The sequence below is a fragment of the Pelodiscus sinensis genome, chromosome 4 (genome assembly GCF_052426305.1).
Source record: "Pelodiscus sinensis isolate ZL-2025 chromosome 4, ASM5242630v1, whole genome shotgun sequence".
Taxonomy (NCBI): Eukaryota; Metazoa; Chordata; order Testudines; family Trionychidae; genus Pelodiscus; species Pelodiscus sinensis.
This window is the reverse complement of record NC_143055.1, coordinates 440,833-460,161: the sequence shown is the minus strand read 5'-3', so window position 1 is coordinate 460,161 and position 19,329 is coordinate 440,833. Positions and strand designations below refer to the sequence as shown.

Below are 19,329 nucleotides of genomic sequence, written 5' to 3'. Positions count from 1 at the left end.
GCGGGGGGTCGGGCGTGAGGGCCGGCAGGCCCGGGGGCAGGGCGAGCGGAGCCGGCCTGAGCTGAGGCAGGCTGGCTGTTGCAGGCGTTCTTCCACGAGGCCTACATGCTGGAGCACCCCGAGGACCAGGCCAGGATTGAGAGGCTGAAGGATCTGATCGCCTGGCAGGTACCCGCCCTCTCGGCTCAGGCCGCCCTCCTGTCCCAGCAGGTTCTGCCCTGCAGCCGGGTGCCCCCTCGGCAGCTGCTCGGGAGAACGTGGAAGGCTCCTCCAGGTTCCCCACGTGAAATCGGAGCCCTGCCGAGCCCCGCCCGTTCCGGGAGCAGCCCTGCCAGGCTCCAGCTGGCCAGAGGCAGGGCCTGGGTGGATGCTGCTGGGCCCCCCCGACTCCCCGGGACCCTTGTCCCTGCAGCCCACGGCCTGTGCCGAGTGGTGCTGGCACGGAGCCTGTTTCTGGCAGATCCCGCTCCTGGCAGAGGGGATCCGGATCCATGGCAAGAAGGTGCCCGAGGACCTGCGGCCCTTCCACGAGCGCATGGAGCAGTGCTTCCTGCAGCTGCGCACCAAGGTGGAGAGCCAGTACGGCCAGCGGGCCCTGGTGAGTGCAGGGCAGGCAGGGTTGCCTGCAGGTCATGGGGGGCAGAGCTCAGGGCTGTCTGGCAGTTGTTGGGGGGGTTGGCAGGGCTGCCTGGGAGGCAGGGGAGGGGTCAGTGGGGCCACCCCGTGGAGGAGGGGTCAGTGGGGCCATCCAGCGGGTGGGGCAGGAGTCAGTGGGGGGGGGGAAGGGGTTGGCACGGCTGCCCAGCAGGTGGGGGAGGGGTTGGTGGGGCTACCGGCAGGGGAGGGGTCAGTTGGGCAACATGGCAGGGGAGGGGTTGGCAGGGCCACCCAGCAGGTGGGGGAGAGGTCAGTGAGGCCACCTGGTGGGGGAGGAGTCAGGAGGGCCAGGAAGCTCGGTCCCTGCACTGCCCTCTCCTGCAGGCTCCAGCCCTGCAGCTCCCATTGGCTGGGAATTGCGGCCACTCGGAGCTGTGGGGTGTGGCGCAAACACAGAGGGTACATCTAGACTACATGCCTCTGGCGACAGGAGGCATCCCTGGGTTGTCAACAACTCCCTTTGATGTCGGCAGGGGAGCGTCCAGACTATCGCGCTGAGCCGACAAACAGCTGATCAGCTGTTTGTCGGCTCAACGCGGCAGCCATGTAAATTTAAATGAAGCGGCGATTATTTAAATCGCCGCTTCATTTTACTCTGTCGGGTAGCCTAATCTACATACCTGTTGCCAGAGGCATGTAGTCTAGACGCACCCAGAGTAGCCTGCCTCCTCCCTGCCCTGGGCCACCTCCCACATTCCCAGCCCTGAGCCCCTCTTGCCCCCATCTCCTACCCTGAGCCCATTACCCCACTCCAATGCCCCAGGCACGCCACACGCTTCATCCCTGGCACCACCCCTGTCAGAGCCCTCGCCCCTCCCTGCCTCTACTCACAGCCCCTCCTGCACTGAACCCCCCATCTTTGACCCCCAGCCCCAGAGCCCAGGAGGCCCAAGAAAATCAAGTGGCCCTGGGCCCCCAGTGGCTCCTCTTCCAGGGTGTCTCACTGCAGGACAGCAGGAGAATGACCAGGGAGCCCTCTCGGGCTGCCCTATAGTCTGGGGGCACAGCCTGTCTGGATACCCTGCAGTGCGGCGCCTGGCCAAGGAGACGGGCACGCAGAAACAGCTCCTGAGGGGGAGGTGGCTCCCTTTGAGAGCAGATGCTGAGGCAAGAGCTGGAGAAAGGGAAGCAGAGCTCTGGGCTTACCTGCCAGTCCTCTAGCGCCTGCAGTCTAAAGGGCTGGAAGGGTGGGGGGGGACGGACGATCCAGGGAACTGCAGACCAGTCAGCCTCACCTCAGTCCCCAGAAAAATCATGGAGAGATCCTCAAGGAATCCATTTTGAAGCACTTGGAAAAGGGGAAAGTGATCAGGAACATGGATTCACAAAGGGCAAGTCGTGCCTGACGAACCTGATTAGCTTCTGTGATGAGATAACTGGCTCTGTGGACATGGGGAAGTCGGTGCACGTGATAGACCTTGACTTTAGCAAAGCTTTTGATACGTCTCTTGCCAGCAAGATAAGGAAGCCTGGGTTGGATAAATGGACGGTGAGGTGGCTGGAAAGCAAAGGGAGCCCAGGTTGGATCAATGGACGGGAATGTGGCTGGAAAGCAAAGGGAGCCCGGGTTGGATAAATGGACGGTGAGATGGCTGGAAAGCAAAGGGAGCCTGGGTTGGATCAATGGACGGTGAGGTGGCTGGAAAGCAAAGGGAGCCTGGGTTGGATCAATGGACGGTGAGGTGGCTGGAAAGCAAAGGGAGCCCGGGTTGGATCAATGGACGGTGAGGTGGCTGGAAAGCAAAGGGAGCCCAGGTTGGACAAATGGACGGGAAGGTGGCTGGAAAGCAAAGGGAGCCCAGGTTGGATAAATGGACGGGAAGGTGGCTGGAAAGCAAAGGGAGCCCGGGTTGGATCAATGGACGGGAAGGTGGCTGGAAAGCAAAGGGAGCCCAGGTTGGATCAATGGACGGTGATATGGCTGTAAAGCAAAGGGAGCCCGGGTTGGATCAATGGACGGGAAGGTGGCTGGAAAGCAAAGGGAGCCCGGGTTGGATAAATGGACGGGAAGGTGGCTGGAAAGCAAAGGGAGCCCGGGTTGGATCAATGGACGGTGAGGTGGCTGGAAAGCAAAGGGAGCCCGGGTTGGATCAATGGACAGGAAGGTGGCTGGAAAGCAAAGGGAGCCCGGGTTGGATCAATGGACGGTGAGGTGGCTGGAAAGCAAAGGGAGCCTGGGTTGGGTCAATGGACGGTGAGATGGCTGGAAAGCAAAGGGAGCCTGGGTTGGATCAATGGACGGGAAGGTGGCTGGAAAGCAAAGGGAGCCTGGGTTGGGTCAATGGACGGGAAGGTGGCTGGAAAGCAAAGGGAGCCCGGGTTGGATAAATGGACGGGAAGGTGGCTGGAAAGCAAAGGGAGCCTGGGTTGGATCAATGGACGGGAAGGTGGCTGGAAAGCAAAGGGAGCCTGGGTTGGATCAATGGACGGGAAGGTGGCTGGAAAGCAAAGGGAGCCCGGGTTGGATAAATGGACGGGAAGGTGGCTGGAAAGCAAAGGGAGCCTGGGTTGGATCAATGGACAGGAAGGTGGCTGGAAAGCAAAGGGAGCCTGGGTTGGATCAATGGACGGTGAGATGGCTGGAAAGCAAAGGGAGCCCGGGTTGGATCAATGGACGGTGAGGTGGCTGGAAAGCAAAGGGAGCCCGGGTTGGATCAATGGACGGTGAGGTGGCTGGAAAGCAAAGGGAGCCCGGGTTGGATCAATGGACGGTGAGATGGCTTGAAAGCAAAGGTAGCCCGGGTTGGATCAATGGACGGTGAGATGGCTGGAAAGCAAAGGGAGCCTGGGTTGGATCAATGGACGGGAAGGTGGCTGGAAAGCAAAGGGAGCCCGGGTTGGATCAATGGACGGGAAGGTGGCTGGAAAGCAAAGGTAGCCCGGGTTGGATCAATGGACGGTGAGGTGGCTGGAAAGCAAAGGGAGCCCGGGTTGGATCAATGGACGGTGAGGTGGCTGGAAAGCAAAGGGAGCCTGGGTTGGATCAATGGACGGTGAGGTGGCTGGAAAGCAAAGGGAGCCCGGGTTGGATCAATGGACGGTGAGGTGGCTGGAAAGCAAAGGGAGCCCGGGTTGGATCAATGGACGGTGAGGTGGCTGGAAAGCAAAGGGAGCCCAGGTTGGATAAATGGACGGGAAGGTGGCTGGAAAGCAAAGGGAGCCCGGGTTGGATCAATGGACGGGAAGGTGGCTGGAAAGCAAAGGGAGCCCAGGTTGGATCAATGGACAGTGAGGTGGCTGGAAAGCAAAGGGAGCCTGGGTTGGATCAATGGACAGTGAGGTGGCTGGAAAGCAAAGGGAGCCCAGGTTGGATCAATGGACAGTGAGGTGGCTGGAAAGCAAAGGTAGCCCAGGTTGGATCAATGGACGGTGAGATGGCTGGAAAGCAAAGGGAGCCTGGGTTGGATCAATGGACGGTGAGGTGGCTGGAAAGCAAAGGGAGCCCGGGTTGGATCAATGGACGGGAAGGTGGCTGGAAAGCAAAGGGAGCCCGGGTTGGATAAATGGACGGGAAGGTGGCTGGAAAGCAAAGGGAGCCCAGGTTGGACAAATGGACGGGAAGGTGTCTGGAAAGCAAAGGGAGCCCGGGTTGGATCAATGGACGGGAAGGTGGCTGGAAAGCAAAGGGAGCCCGGGTTGGATCAATGGACGGGAAGGTGGCTGGAAAGCAAAGGGAGCCTGGGTTGGATCAATGGACGGTGAGGTGGCTGGAAAGCAAAGGGAGCCCGGGTTGGATCAATGGACGGTGAGGTGGCTGGAAAGCAAAGGGAGCCCGGGTTGGATCAATGGACGGTGAGGTGGCTGGAAAGCAAAGGGAGCCCGGGTTGGATCAATGGACGGTGAGGTGGCTGGAAAGCAAAGGGAGCCCGGGTTGGATCAATGGACGGTGAGGTGGCTGGAAAGCAAAGGGAGCCCAGGTTGGATAAATGGACGGGAAGGTGGCTGGAAAGCAAAGGGAGCCCGGGTTGGATCAATGGACGGGAAGGTGGCTGGAAAGCAAAGGGAGCCCAGGTTGGATCAATGGACAGTGAGGTGGCTGGAAAGCAAAGGGAGCCTGGGTTGGATCAATGGACAGTGAGGTGGCTGGAAAGCAAAGGGAGCCCGGGTTGGATCAATGGACAGTGAGGTGGCTGGAAAGCAAAGGTAGCCCAGGTTGGATCAATGGACGGTGAGATGGCTGGAAAGCAAAGGGAGCCTGGGTTGGATCAATGGACGGTGAGGTGGCTGGAAAGCAATGGGAGCCCGGGTTGGATCAATGGACGGGAAGGTGGCTGGAAAGCAAAGGGAGCCCGGGTTGGATAAATGGACGGGAAGGTGGCTGGAAAGCAAAGGGAGCCCATGTTGGACAAATGGACGGGAAGGTGTCTGGAAAGCAAAGGGAGCCCGGGTTGGATCAATGGACGGGAAGGTGGCTGGAAAGCAAAGGGAGCCCGGGTTGGATCAATGGACGGGAAGGTGGCTGGAAAGCAAAGGGAGCCTGGGTTGGATCAATGGACGGTGAGGTGGCTGGAAAGCAAAGGTAGCCCGGATTGGATAAATGGACGGGAAGGTGGCTGGAAAGCAAAGGGAGCCCAGGTTGGATAAATGGACGGTGAGGTGGCTGGAAAGCAAAGGGAGCCCGGGTTGGATCAATGGACGGTGAGGTGGCTGGAAAGCAAAGGGAGCCCAGGTTGGATCAATGGACGGGAAGGTGGCTGGAAAGCAAAGGGAGCCCGGGTTGGATCAATGGACGGGAAGGTGGCTGGAAAGCAAAGGGAGCCCGGGTTGGATAAATGGACGGGAAGGTGGCTGGAAAGCAAAGGGAGCCTGGGTTGGATCAATGGACGGTGAGATGGCTGGAAAGCAAAGGGAGCCCGGGTTGGATAAATGGACGGGAAGGTGGCTGGAAAGCAAAGGGAGCCCAGGTTGGACAAATGGACGGGAAGGTGGCTGGAAAGCAAAGGGAGCCCGGGTTGGATCAATGGACGGGAAGGTGGCTGGAAAGCAAAGGGAGCCCGGGTTGGATCAATGGACGGGAAGGTGGCTGGAAAGCAAAGGGAGCCTGGGTTGGATCAATGGACGGTGAGGTGGCTGGAAAGCAAAGGTAGCCCGGGTTGGATAAATGGACGGGAAGGTGGCTGGAAAGCAAAGGGAGCCCGGGTTGGATAAATGGACGGTGAGGTGGCTGGAAAGCAAAGGGAGCCCGGGTTGGATCAATGGACGGTGAGGTGGCTGGAAAGCAAAGGGAGCCCAGGTTGGATCAATGGACGGGAAGGTGGCTGGAAAGCAAAGGGAGCCCGGGTTGGATCAATGGACGGGAAGGTGGCTGGAAAGCAAAGGGAGCCTGGGTTGGATCAATGGACGGGAAGGTGGCTGGAAAGCAAAGGGAGCCCGGGTTGGATAAATGGACGGGAAGGTGGCTGGAAAGCAAAGGGAGCCCGGGTTGGATCAATGGACGGGAAGGTGGCTGGAAAGCAAAGGGAGCCCGGGTTGGATCAATGGACGGTGAGATGGCTGGAAAGCAAAGGGAGCCTGGGTTGGATCAATGGACGGTGAGGTGGCTGGAAAGCAAAGGGAGCCTGGGTTGGATCAATGGACGGGAAGGTGGCTGGAAAGCAAAGGGAGCCCAGGTTGGATAAATGGACGGGAAGGTGGCTGGAAAGCAAAGGGAGCCCGGGTTGGATCAATGGACGGGAAGGTGGCTGGAAAGCAAAGGGAGCCCGGGTTGGATCAATGGACGGGAAGGTGGCTGGAAAGCAAAGGGAGCCCAGGTTGGATCAATGGACGGTGAGATGGCTGGAAAGCAAAGGGAGCCCAGGTTGGATAAATGGACGGGAAGGTGACTGGAAAGCAAAGGGAGCCGGGTTGGACCAATGGACGGGAAGGTGGCTGGAAAGCAAATGGAGCCTGGGTTGGATCAATGGACGGTGAGGTGGCTGGAAAGCAAAGGGAGCCCGGGTTGGATAAATGGACGGGAAGGTGGCTGGAAAGCAAAGGGAGCCGGGTTGGACCAATGGACGGGAAGGTGGCTGGAAAGCAAAGGGAGCCCAGGTTGGATAAATGGACGGGAAGGTGGTTGGAAAGCAAAGGGAGCCTGGGTTGGATCAATGGACAGGAAGGTGGCTGGAAAGCAAAGGGAGCCTGGGTTGGATCAATGGACGGTGAGGTGGCTGGAAAGCAAAGGTAGCCCGGGTTGGATCAATGGACGGGAAGGTGGCTGGAAAGCAAAGGGAGCCGGGTTGGACCAATGGACGGTGAGGTGGCTGGAAAGCAAAGGTAGCCCGGGTTGGATCAATGGACGGGAAGGTGGCTGGAAAGCAAAGGGAGCCCGGGTTGGATCAATGGACAGTGAGGTGGCTGGAAAGCAAAGGGAGCCCGGGTTGGATCAATGGACGGGAATGTGGCTGGAAAGCAAAGGGAGCCCAGGTTGGACAAATGGACGGGAAGGTGGCTGGAAAGCAAAGGGAGCCCGGGTTGGATCAATGGACGGGAAGGTGGCTGGAAAGCAAAGGGAGCCTGGGTTGGATCAATGGACGGTGAGATGGCTGGAAAGCAAAGGGAGCCCGGGTTGGATCAATGGACGGGAAGGTGGCTGGAAAGCAAAGGGAGCCCGGGTTGGATCAATGGACGGGAAGGTGGCTGGAAAGCAAAGGGAGCCCAGGTTGGATAAATGGACGGGAAGGTGACTGGAAAGCAAAGGGAGCCGGGTTGGACCAATGGACGGGAAGGTGGCTGGAAAGCAAAGGGAGCCCAGGTTGGATCAATGGACGGGAAGGTGGCTGGAAAGCAAAGGGAGCCCAGGTTGGATCAATGGACAGTGAGGTGGCTGGAAAGCAAAGGTAGCCCGGGTTGGATCAATGGACGGTGAGATGGCTGGAAAGCAAAGGGAGCCTGGGTTGGATCAATGGACGGTGAGGTGGCTGGAAAGCAAAGGGAGCCCGGGTTGGATCAATGGACGGGAAGGTGGCTGGAAAGCAAAGGGAGCCCGGGTTGGATAAATGGACGGGAAGGTGGCTGGAAAGCAAAGGGAGCCGGGTTGGACCAATGGACGGGAAGGTGGCTGGAAAGCAAAGGGAGCCCAGGTTGGATAAATGGACGGGAAGGTGGCTGGAAAGCAAAGGGAGCCTGGGTTGGATCAATGGACAGGAAGGTGGCTGGAAAGCAAAGGGAGCCCGGGTTGGATCAATGGACGGGAAGGTGGCTGGAAAGCAAAGGGAGCCCGGGTTGGATCAATGGACGGTGAGATGGCTGGAAAGGAAAGGGAGCCTGGGTTGGATCAATGGACGGTGAGGTGGCTGGAAAGCAAAGGGAGCCCGGGTTGGATAAATGGACGGGAAGGTGGCTGGAAAGCAAAGGGAGCCCGGGTTGGATAAATGGACGGGAAGGTGGCTGGAAAGCAAAGGGAGCCCGGGTTGGATCAATGGACGGGAATGTGGCTGGAAAGCAAAGGGAGCCCAGGTTGGACAAATGGATGGGAAGGTGGCTGGAAAGCAAAGGGAGCCCGGGTTGGATCAATGGACGGGAAGGTGGCTGGAAAGCAAAGGGAGCCTGGGTTGGATCAATGGACGGTGAGGTGGCTGGAAAGCAAAGGGAGCCTGGGTTGGACAAATGGACGGGAAGGTGGCTGGAAAGCAAAGGGAGCCTGGGTTGGATCAATGGACAGGAAGGTGGCTGGAAAGCAAAGGGAGCCCGGGTTGGATCAATGGACGGTGAGGTGGCTGGAAAGCAAAGGGAGCCCGGGTTGGATCAATGGACGGGAAGGTGGCTGGAAAGCAAAGGGAGCCCAGGTTGGATAAATGGACGGGAAGGTGGCTGGAAAGCAAAGGGAGCCCAGGTTGGATAAATGGACGGGAAGGTGGTTGGAAAGCAAAGGGAGCCCAGGTTGGATAAATGGACGGGAAGGTGGCTGGAAAGCAAAGGGAGCCTGGGTTGGATCAATGGACGGTGAGGTGGCTGGAAAGCAAAGGTAGCCCGGGTTGGATCAATGGACGGGAAGGTGGCTGGAAAGCAAAGGGAGCCTGGGTTGGATCAATGGACAGTGAGGTGGCTGGAAAGCAAAGGGAGCCCGGGTTGGATCAATGGACGGGAAGGTGGCTGGAAAGCAAAGGGAGCCCGGGTTGGATCAATGGACAGTGAGGTGGCTGGAAAGCAAAGGGAGCCCGGGTTGGATCAATGGACGGGAAGGTGGCTGGAAAGCAAAGGGAGCCCGGGTTGGATAAATGGACGGTGAGGTGGCTGGAAAGCAAAGGGAGCCCGGGTTGGATCAATGGACGGGAAGGTGGCTGGAAAGCAAAGGGAGCCCGGGTTGGATAAATGGACGGGAAGGTGGCTGGAAAGCAAAGGGAGCCCGGGTTGGATCAATGGACGGGAAGGTGGCTGGAAAGCAAAGGGAGCCCGGGTTGGATCAATGGACGGTGAGGTGGCTGGAAAGCAAAGGGAGCCTGGGTTGGATCAATGGACGGGAAGGTGGCTGGAAAGCAAAGGGAGCCCGGGTTGGATCAATGGACGGTGAGGTGGCTGGAAAGCAAAGGGAGCCCGGGTTGGATCAATGGACGGTGAGGTGGCTGGAAAGCAAAGGGAGCCCGGGTTGGATCAATGGACGGGAAGGTGGCTGGAAAGCAAAGGGAGCCCGGGTTGGATCAATGGACGGGAAGGTGGCTGGAAAGCAAAGGGAGCCGGGTTGGATCAATGGACGGTGAGGTGGCTGGAAAGCAAAGGGAGCCCGGGTTGGATCAATGGACGGGAAGGTGGCTGGAAAGCAAAGGGAGCCCGGGTTGGATCAATGGACGGGAAGGTGGCTGGAAAGCAAAGGGAGCCGGGTTGGATCAATGGACGGTGAGGTGGCTGGAAAGCAAAGGGAGCCTGGGTTGGATCAATGGACGGGAAGGTGGCTGGAAAGCAAAGGGAGCCCGGGTTGGATCAATGGACGGGAAGGTGTCTGGAAAGCAAAGGGAGCCCGGGTTGGATCAATGGACGGGAAGGTGGCTGGAAAGCAAAGGGAGCCGGGTTGGACCAATGGACGGGAAGGTGGCTGGAAAGCAGCTAGACCAGTGTTTCCCAAATAGTGAAGTGAACGCAAGAGCCCGATCACCCCCCTTTCCTCTCCACGGTCGCTTTTTTTTTTTGTGCTTGACCTTTTTCCACTTTTTTTTTTTTGGTCGACCAGTTTTTCCCCATTGTTTTTTTAATTGACAGTTCCCCCCCCCTTTTTTTGGGGGGGGATGGATCAGTTTCCCACGGTGTTTTTTTTAAAGGGTTCCATGGCCAAATAAAACTGGGAAACGCTGGGCTAGTCTGTCGGGCCCAGCGGGTAGTTAGTCACGACTCCACGTCAGGCTGGCGGTCGGTTTCTTGCGAAGTGCCCCAAGCATCGGTTCTAGGGCCACTTCTGTTCATCTTTATTAATGACCTGGCTGAGGGGATGGGTTGCACCCTCAGCAAGTTGGCAGATGACACTAAGCTGGGGGGAGAGGTAGATACGCTGAAGGGCAGGGGCAGGGTACAGAGTGACCTGGACAGAGTAGAGGATTGGGCCAAAAGAAATCTGATGAGGTTTTCTGCAGAAAAGGACCTGGGGGTTACAGTGGATGAGAAGCTGGAGATGAGTCAACAGGGCGCCCTTGTAGCCAAGAAGGCTGATGGCATATTAGGGTCCATGAGGAGGAATGTTGCCAACAGATCCAGAGAAGTGATTATTCCCTTTATTTGGCTCTGGTGAGGCCACATCTGGAGTATTGTGTCCAGTTCTGGGCCCCTCGCTATAGAAAGGATGTGGACACGTTAGAGAGGGTCCAGCGGAGGGCAACGAAAATGATTCAGGGGCTGGAGCACATGACCTATGAGGAGAGGCTGAGGGAGTTGGGTCTGTTTAGTCTGCAGATGCGAAGAGCGAGGCGGGATTTGATAGCAGCCTTCAACTTCCTGCAGGGAGGTTCCAAAGAGGCTGGAGAAAAGGTAGCTTAAATGACTACTTCTTGGAGCAGCTGGTGCTCTGTGCTCACAGCCCAGAGTTTAAAGAGAAGCTAGATAATTTCATGGAGGTTAGGTCCATAAAAGGCTATTAGCCAGGGGATAAAATGGTGTCCTTGGCCTCTGTTGTCAGAGGCTGGAGAGGGATGGTGTCAAGGGGGCAAGCCCCCACCGTGCCTCAGTGCCCCCTGACTGTCCTCATCTAGCCCCTCTCAGGGCAAGTTGCAGTCTGTATGGGTTGCTCATCATTGGCATTGGGTTGTCTCCACTGTCCTGCTCACCTAGTCGGCTTCATGAGCCACCCGCAAACCAGGGTTTTGTCTCCACCCCCTAGCCAGGGGGACTCTTGGCTGGCCCTCTCCCAGCACTTGCTGGCTAGCCCCCAGCTTGCCTCCCTACTAGGAGCTCCTGCTTCCTCCACTGGCTCCCCCATAAGCAAACTGGGCTTCGCTATTTATAGCTTCCAGCTGGGCTCTCCCCGCCAAACGGGCTTCTCTGTATATCTGGCAGCTGGGCTCTCCCTCACCCTAATGGCTTCAGCTCTCCCCTCCCGGCAAACTGAGCTTCCCTCAATAGCTGCCAGCTGGGCAGCCCCTAGCCCGAACAGCTTCAGCTGGCTGCTCTGTTACCAGCCCTAGCTCAGGGTCTGAGTCCTGGTCTTAAAGGGCCAGTGCAGGGCAGGCACCCTGTCACAGATGGCAGGAGACAAATCTCTTGATCGTTGCCTTCGGTCCACCCTCTCTGGGGCACCCGGCACTGGCCACTGTGGGCAGACAGGACACTGGGCTAGATGGACCTTTGGTCTGACCCAGCACGGCCGTTCTTATGTTCTTGTGCAGTGGTGGATGCAGAACAAGGAGCAATGGTCTAGGTTGGATATTAGGAAAACTGATTTCCCTAAGCAGCTGGGGAAGCGCTGGGCTGGGTTCCCTAGGGAGGGGGAATCTCCATCCCTAGAGGTGTTTAAGTCCCAGCTGGACGAAGCCCTGGCCGGGATGTCTGAGTCGGGGTTGGTCCTGCCCTGGGCAGGGGGCTGGACGTGATGCCTCCTGAGGGCTCTGCCAGCCCTGGGGTTCTGTGATTCTAGGAAGGGAGGGGATGGGGGAGGGAGGGAGGGAGGGAAGAAGGTGAGCAGACAGGCAGGCAGGCACGCGGCCCCAGAGCACAGGGAGAGCGGGCGCCAGGCTCTGGGGGCGGAGCGTGGGCGGGGCTGGGCTGACGGTTTGGGACAGCAGAGCCCCCCGCACACCGGCTGCCCACGGTGGGTACAATTCTCTGCATGGCCACGCTCAGCCACGCGCTGCTGCCGAGCTCCGAGACGCCAAGAGCAGCCAGAGGGGACAGCCAAGCGCGAGCCTGGCCTCTGGCCGGCAGGCCAGCAGGGGTTTCCCGAGACCTGGCTGCTCTGCTTCAGCCTGCGCCCAGCGCCCTCCCATGCTGCCCCTTTGGGCCAGGGTCCCTGGGGCACGCCTCTGCTCAGCCTGCATGGGCCTCCCTGGCCTCTAGCCCCTCCTGCCCCAGTCCCCGCTGGGCTCGCTCCATGGGCCCAGTATGCCAGCAGCCAGGGGGCTGGGCTGCATTGGGTTGCCAGCTTTGTACTCACCCAAACCCAAACGTCCTGCCCCACTCCTCCCCTGAGGCCCTGCCCCCGCTCACTCATCCCCCTCCCTCCCTCTCTCATTTTCACAAGGGTGGGGGTGCAGGCTCTGGGGGGTCGGGGTGCAGCAGGGGATCCAGGCTGGGGCAGGGACTTGGGGTGGCAGGGGCGCAGGCTTGGGGCTTTATCCGGCACGCCCCCCTTTTGGCTTCTCTAGGGAAGCGCCACAGACACTACTTCCGCAGCTCCCATTGGCTGCGGTTCCCAGCCAATGGGATTTGCTGAGCCTGGGGCGGGGCAGCACCCGGAGCCCCCTGGCTCCACTCTGGACTGGGTGTTGAACCAGAGCCGCCAGGATCCCTTTTCAGCTGGGCCTCGCAGTCGAATCCCAGACACCAAGGGGGGGCTGGAGCTGGGGAGAAAGACTCAGCCCCGCCCTGGTGCTCTGTGCTCACAGCCCTTCCTGGAGGAGCGGCGTGGAGGCCGGCCCTGCTCCAGGGCCTGGGGCCTGGAGACAGAGCAACCCAGCTGCCTGCACCAAGACAGGTGAGTCCTGGAGCCAGCCCCTCAGGGACTGCCCTGCCCCCCCTTTGCCCCAGCCCCACTGCCTGGTGAAAAGGCCATGCCCCCCCATGATGCCCTGCAGCACTGGGAGAGGGCCAGGACCACGCCCCCTCAGCCCCAGGCCCCACCCCTTCCTGCCCCAAGCCCCGCCCCCTGCTCCAGTCCCTCGTTCCACAAGTGCCCTCCCCCAGCCAGGCAGACCTGGGGACGCGCATGGCTCAGGCCCAGCCACACTGCCTGGCGACAGCGGCCGGTGAGCGCGGAGCGGCCGGTCAGCGCCGGGGGGCTGCCTCCTGCTGCGGGCGCCAGACTCCCCCTGCCAGTCCTCCAGGCTGCCCCTTGCCTCTCCCACCCAGAGCATTTGTGGGGGCACAACCCCCGTCACACGTCACCTGGGCCTCACTGCCCCTCCTCCATCTCCTGCCCTCCTGTCCTCGATGCCCCTGACTGCCGCTACCCCTCCCCACTAGGCTCTCACACGGCTCCCTCGGTGCCTGCAGCCTGGCGCCCCCTCCTGCCAGGAAGTCGGTGCCCTGCGCGTCCGAGCACCCCCCTGAGGCTGAGGAGCGCAAGAGCGAGCGCAGGGAGAACCGCAGCAGCACCTTCTTCGGGTACCGGCGGCAGGAGCACCGCCAGTCCGTCTCTGAGCCCCCGGAGCCCAAGGTACAGCTGCCCTGGAGTGAGCTGTGGTGCCTGCTGCGGCGCCCTCCCCGGCCCATCCCCTGCTGGGTCTGTGCCCCCCCCTCCCCGCATGCAGTGAGCTGCATTCCCCAGTGCCATGGCCCTCACTGCACTCCAGTGCCATGGCCCTCACTGCGCCCCTTGCTGGGCCTGCACCCTGCGCATACAGTGAGCTGCATTCCCCAGGGCCATGGCCCTCACTGCACTCCAGTGCCATGGCCCTCACTGCGCCCCTTGCTGGGCCTGCACCCTGCGCATACAGTGAGCTGCATTCCCCAGGGCCATGGCCCTCACTGCACTCCAGTGCCATGGCCCTCACTGCGCCCCCTGCTGGGCCTGCACCCCTCCCCCACACGCATGCAGTGAGCTGCATTCCCCAGTGCCATGGCCCTCACTGCGCCCCCTGCTGGGCCTGCACCCTGCGCATACAGTGAGCTGCATTCCCCAGTGCCATGGCCCTCACTGCACTCCAGTGCCATATCCCTCACTGCGCCCCTTGCTGGGCCTGCACCCTGCGCATACAGTGAGCTGCATTCCCCAGTGCCATGGCCCTCACTGCACTCCAGTGCCATATCCCTCACTGCGCCCCTTGCTGGGCCTGCACCCTGCGCATACAGTGAGCTGCATTCCCCAGTGCCATGGCCCTCACTGCGCCCCCTGCTAGGCCTGCACCCCACCCCCCCACGCATGCAGTGAGCTGCATTCCCCAGCCCAGTGCCATGCCCCTGCTGGGCCTGCACCCCTCCACACTGCAGCCACGGCACCCCTGCTGCCCTCAGCGGTGCCAGTGCTCAGTGGGCCTCCACGGCCCAGCCAGGCCGTCACTTCCAGCTCCCCGTCGGTTCCTGGCTAGGCCACTGGGCCTTTGGCTCCCTGGCAGGGGGCTGGTGCCTCGGATCTAACCTGCTGCCCCTTGCGCCTCAGGAGGAGAAGTGGAGACTGTCCCGGAACATGTCGGAGAGTGTCCTGGGTGGTGCCGAGGCAAAGCAGCTCCCCACAGAGAGAGATGCCAGCCATGCCCCTCCCAGCACAACAGGTACAGACGCCCCTCCCCCTCCTACACTGCAGGTAGAGACACCCCCTTCCCCCCAACGTAGCAGGGACAGACGCCCCTCCCCCTCCTACACTGCAGGTAGAGACACCCCCTTCCCCCCAACGTAGCAGGGACAGACGCCCCTCCCCCTCCTACACTGCAGGTAGAGACACCCCCTTCCTCCCAACGTAGCAGGGAGACGCCCCTCCCCCTCCTACACTGCAGGTAGAGACACCCCCTTCCCCCCAACGTAGCAGGGACAGACGCCCCCTCCCCCTCCTACACTGCAGGTAGAGACACCCCCTTCCCCCCAACGTAGCAGGGACAGACGCCCCCTCCCCCTCCTACACTGCAGGTAGAGACACCCCCTTCCCCCCAACGTAGCAGGGACAGACGCCCCTCCCCCTCCTACACTGCAGGTAGAGACACCCCCTTCCTCCCAACGTAGCAGGGAGACGCCCCTCCCCCTCCTACACTGCAGGTAGAGACACCCCCTTCCCCCCAACGTAGCAGGGACAGACGCCCCCTCCCCCTCCTACACTGCAGGTAGAGACACCCCCTTCCCCCCAACGTAGCAGGGACAGACGCCCCCTCCCCCTCCTACACTGCAGGTAGAGACACCCCCTTCCCCCCAACGTAGCAGGGACAGACGCCCCCTCCCCCTCCTACACTGCAGGTAGAGACACCCCCTTCCCTCCAACGTAGCAGGGACAGACGCCCCTCCCCCTCCTACATTGCAGGTAGAGACACCCCCTTCCCCCCAACGTAGCAGGGAGACGCCCCTCCTACACTGCAGGTAGAGACACCCCCTTCCCCCCAACGTAGCAGGGACAGACGCCCCCTCCCCCTCCTACACTGCAGGTAGAGACACCCCCTTCCCCCCAACGTAGCAGGGACAGACGCCCCCTCCCCCTCCTACACTGCAGGTAGAGACACCCCCTTCCCCCCAACGTAGCAGGGACAGACGCCCCTCCCCCTCCTACACTGCAGGTAGAGACACCCCCTTCCCCCCAACGTAGCAGGGAGACGCCCCTCCCCCTCCTACACTGCAGGTAGAGACACCCCCTTCCCCCCAACGTAGCAGGGACAGACGCCCCCTCCCCCTCCTACACTGCAGGTAGAGACACCCCCTTCCCCCCAACGTAGCAGGGACAGACGCCCCCTCCCCCTCCTACACTGCAGGTAGAGACACCCCCTTCCCCCCAACGTAGCAGGGACAGACGCCCCCTCCCCCTCCTACACTGCAGGTAGAGACACCCCCTTCCCCCCAACGTAGCAGGGAGACGCCCCTCCCCCTCCTACACTGCAGGTAGAGACACCCCCTTCCCCCCAACGTAGCAGGGACAGACGCCCCTCCCCCTCCTACACTGCAGGTAGAGACACCCCCTTCCTCCCAACGTAGCAGGGACAGACGCCCCCTCCCCCTCCTACACTGCAGGTAGAGACACCCCCTTCCCCCCAACGTAGCAGGGACAGACGCCCCCTCCCCCTCCTACACTGCAGGTAGAGACACCCCCTTCCCCCCAACGTAGCAGGGACAGACGCCCCCTCCCCCTCCTACACTGCAGGTAGAGACACCCCCTTCCCCCCAACGTAGCAGGGACAGACGCCCCTCCCCCTCCTACATTGCAGGTAGAGACACCCCCTTCCCCCCAACGTAGCAGGGACAGACGCCCCCTCCCCCTCCTACACTGCAGGTAGAGACACCCCCTTCCCCCCAACGTAGCAGGGACAGACGCCCCCTCCCCCTCCTACACTGCAGGTAGAGACACCCCCTTCCCCCCAACGTAGCAGGGACAGATGCCCCTCCCCTCCTACATTGCAGGTAGAGACACCCCCTTCCCCCCAACGTAGCAGGGACAGACGCCCCTCCCCCTCCTACATTGCAGGTAGAGACACCCCCTTCCCCCCAACGTAGCAGGGACAGACGCCCCCTCCCCCTCCTACACTGCAGGTAGAGACACCCCCTTCCCCCCAACGTAGCAGGGACAGACGCCCCCTCCCCCTCCTACACTGCAGGTAGAGACACCCCCTTCCCCCCAACGTAGCAGGGACAGACGCCCCCTCCCCCTCCTACACTGCAGGTAGAGACACCCCCTTCCCCCCAACGTAGCAGGGAGACGCCCCTCCCCCTCCTACACTGCAGGTAGAGACACCCCCTTCCCCCCAACGTAGCAGGGACAGACGCCCCCTCCCCCTCCTACACTGCAGGTACAGACAGCCCCTCCGCCCTTTACATTGCAGGAGCAGACGCCCCCTCCCCCTCCAGCAGAGCAGGAGCAGACCCTCCCTACCTCACCTACATTGAAGGTACAGATGCCCCCTCCCTTCCTACATAGCAGGGAGAGACGCCCCCTCCCCCTCCTACACTGCAGGTGCAGAGGGCCCCTTCCCTCTCCCCCCCCCCCCGTAGCAGGTACAAACACCCCTCCTCCCCCAATGTAGCAGGTAGAGACCCCCCCATCCCACATAGCAGGTAAAGAGGCCCTCTTTCCTGCCCACACAGCCGTTACAGACGCTCCCCCCTACATTGCAGGTATAGACGCTCGCCCCTCCTCCTACATAGCAGGGACAGACGCCCCCTCCCCCACCTGCATTGAAGGTACAGACGGACCTTCCCCCCTCAGTGTAGCTGGTACAGAGGCCCTCTCCCCCTCCCACGTAGCAGGTACAGAAACCCCCCTCCTCCCCTACACTGCAGGTGCAGATGGCCCCTCCCCTCCCCCCGACGTAGCAGGGAGAGACGCCCCCTTTTCCCCCAGACGTAGCAGGGACAGACGGCCCCTCCTCTCCTCCTGAACATGACAGGGACAGATGCCTCCTCCCCCCAACAGTGGGTACAGACGCCCCTCCCCCCTGTACTCAAGGTATAGATGCCCCTCACCGCAACGTGGCAAGTACAGATACCCCCTTCCCCTTAAATGGCAGGTACAGCTCATAGAATCATAGAGTTGGAAGAGTCATTAAGTCCAGGAGTCATCAAGTCCAGCCCCCTGCTCCAGGCAGGACCAACCCCAACTAAATCAACCCGGCCAGGGCTGTGTCAAGCCGAGACTTAAACACCTCTAGGGATGGAGATTCCACCCCCTCCCTAGGGAACCCAGCCCAGCGCTTCCCCACCCGCCATGGGAAAGAGTTTTTTCTAATATCCAACTTAGATTGAGCCCATTGCTCCTTGTTCTGCCATCCGCCACCACTGAGAACGGCCTCGCTCCATCTTCTCTGGAACGCTCTTCAGGAAGTTGAATGAAGGCTGCTATCAAATCCCCCCTCACTCTGCTTCTGCAGAATAAATAAGCCCAAATCCCTCAGCCGCTCCTCGTTGGTCATGTGCTCCAGCCCCCGAATCATATTGGTTGCCCTCCGCTGGACCCTCTCCAATGCGTCCACATCCTTTCTATAGCGGGGGGGGGGGGGGTGGAGGGGGGCGCAGAACTGGACACAATACTCCAGATGTGGCCTCACCAGACCCGAATAAAGGTGAATAATCACTGCTCTAGATCTGCTGGCAATGCTCCTCCTAATGCACCTAATACGCCATTAGCCTTCTTGGCTACAAGGACACCCTGTTGACTCATCTCCAGCTTCTCATCCACTGTAACCCCCAGGTCCTTTTCTGCAGAACTGCTACTTAGCCAGTCAGTCCCCTGTAACAATGCCTGGGATTCTTCCGTCCCAAGTGCAGGACTCTACACTTGTCCTTGTTGAACCTCATCAGATTTCTTGTGGCCCAATCCTCTAATCTGTCCAGGTCACTCCGGACCCTGTCCCTGCCCTCCAGCGTATCTACCTCTCCCCCTAGCTTAGTGTCATCGGCAAACTTGCTGAGGGTGCAACCCATCCCCTCATCCAGGTCATTAATAAAGATGTTGAACAAAACCGGTCCTAGAACCGACCCTTGGGACACTCCCCTAGAAACCGACCGCCATCCTGACATCGAGCCGTTGATCACGACCCGCTGGGCCCGACAGTCTGGCCAGCTTTCTACCCATCTTACCGTGCATCTAGCCAATCCACAATCCCTTAACTTGCTGGAAGAATATTGTGGGAGACCGTATCAAAAGCCTTGCTAAAGTCCCCTCCCCCCCCGAATGCGGCAGGTACAGACTCCCCCCTTCCTCCCAACATGGCACGTCCAGAAGCCCCCAGGTTGCCGTGGGGTTACTACTGGGCACCGAGCTGCCCCCCCCCCAGTGGGGCCCGGCCTCATGGGGCAGCTCTCCCACGAGAGTCTGCAGCGCCTGTCTGGAGTTGTGCCAGGCCGCCCTGTGGTGGGCGGGCCCCGTGGTGCCCGGCCCGGCTCTGGAACAGGGCTCCGGTTTGGCTGAGCCTCATGCAGGCTCCCAGTTCCTGGTCACAGCTGGGGGCCACAGGGACATGCCCAGTCACTCAGCACACAGTGTTCAGGGGCTTTGAGGTGCCCTGGCTGCGTGGAGGCCTCGCCTGCCCCCCCTTGAGCGCTGGGATTTGGCCAGAGCCAAAGGCCGGGGGGGGGGGGGGGGGGCTGTGTATTGTTTAGGCTGCGCACAGGTGTTGCCCCAGTGCCCCGTGCTGGGCCCCCCCCCAACCGGCTCCATGTGATCACCAGCTGACTGTCTAACCCCCGGGGCGATCCATGGCGGGCTCTGCTCCCACCCCGCTCCTGCGCCAGCTGTGCAGGACCTGGCAGGATTCAGCTCTGTGCTGTGTGTGCGCAGGTGCAGCAGGCCTGCCCCGGGGATTCACAGGCCGGGTGAAGAGTGCCAGCAAGGCCGCCCCACTGCCCCGGAAGATCAGCTCCAGCGTGTATGAGACCTTCCTGGAGCAGAGCCCTGTGCCCAGCAGCGGGAAGGTACAGAGGGGGCTGCGC

At 60.9% G+C, this 19,329-nt stretch overlaps 1 protein-coding gene across 6 annotated transcripts in view; it reads left to right on the top strand.

The window, feature by feature from the left end:
• Window positions 1-19,329, top strand: part of LOC102455798 (dedicator of cytokinesis protein 2-like) — a 427,487-nt gene that overhangs the window by 406,737 nt on the left and 1,421 nt on the right. For 4 of the 6 annotated variants that reach the window (XM_089777669.1, XM_089777670.1, XM_089777666.1 and 1 more), the window contains 7 exons: window positions 85-168; window positions 461-598; window positions 12,660-12,748; window positions 13,237-13,429; window positions 14,372-14,483; window positions 16,725-16,790; window positions 19,178-19,311. In XM_089777669.1, coding sequence (XP_089633795.1) covers window positions 85-168; window positions 461-598; window positions 12,660-12,748; window positions 13,237-13,429; window positions 14,372-14,483; window positions 16,725-16,790; window positions 19,178-19,311 — 816 coding nt within the window. The remainder of the gene's footprint in view (window positions 1-84; window positions 169-460; window positions 599-12,659; window positions 12,749-13,236; window positions 13,430-14,371; window positions 14,484-16,724; window positions 16,791-19,177; window positions 19,312-19,329) is intronic. The other 2 variants (XM_089777667.1, XM_089777668.1) reach the window with 2 other exon arrangements.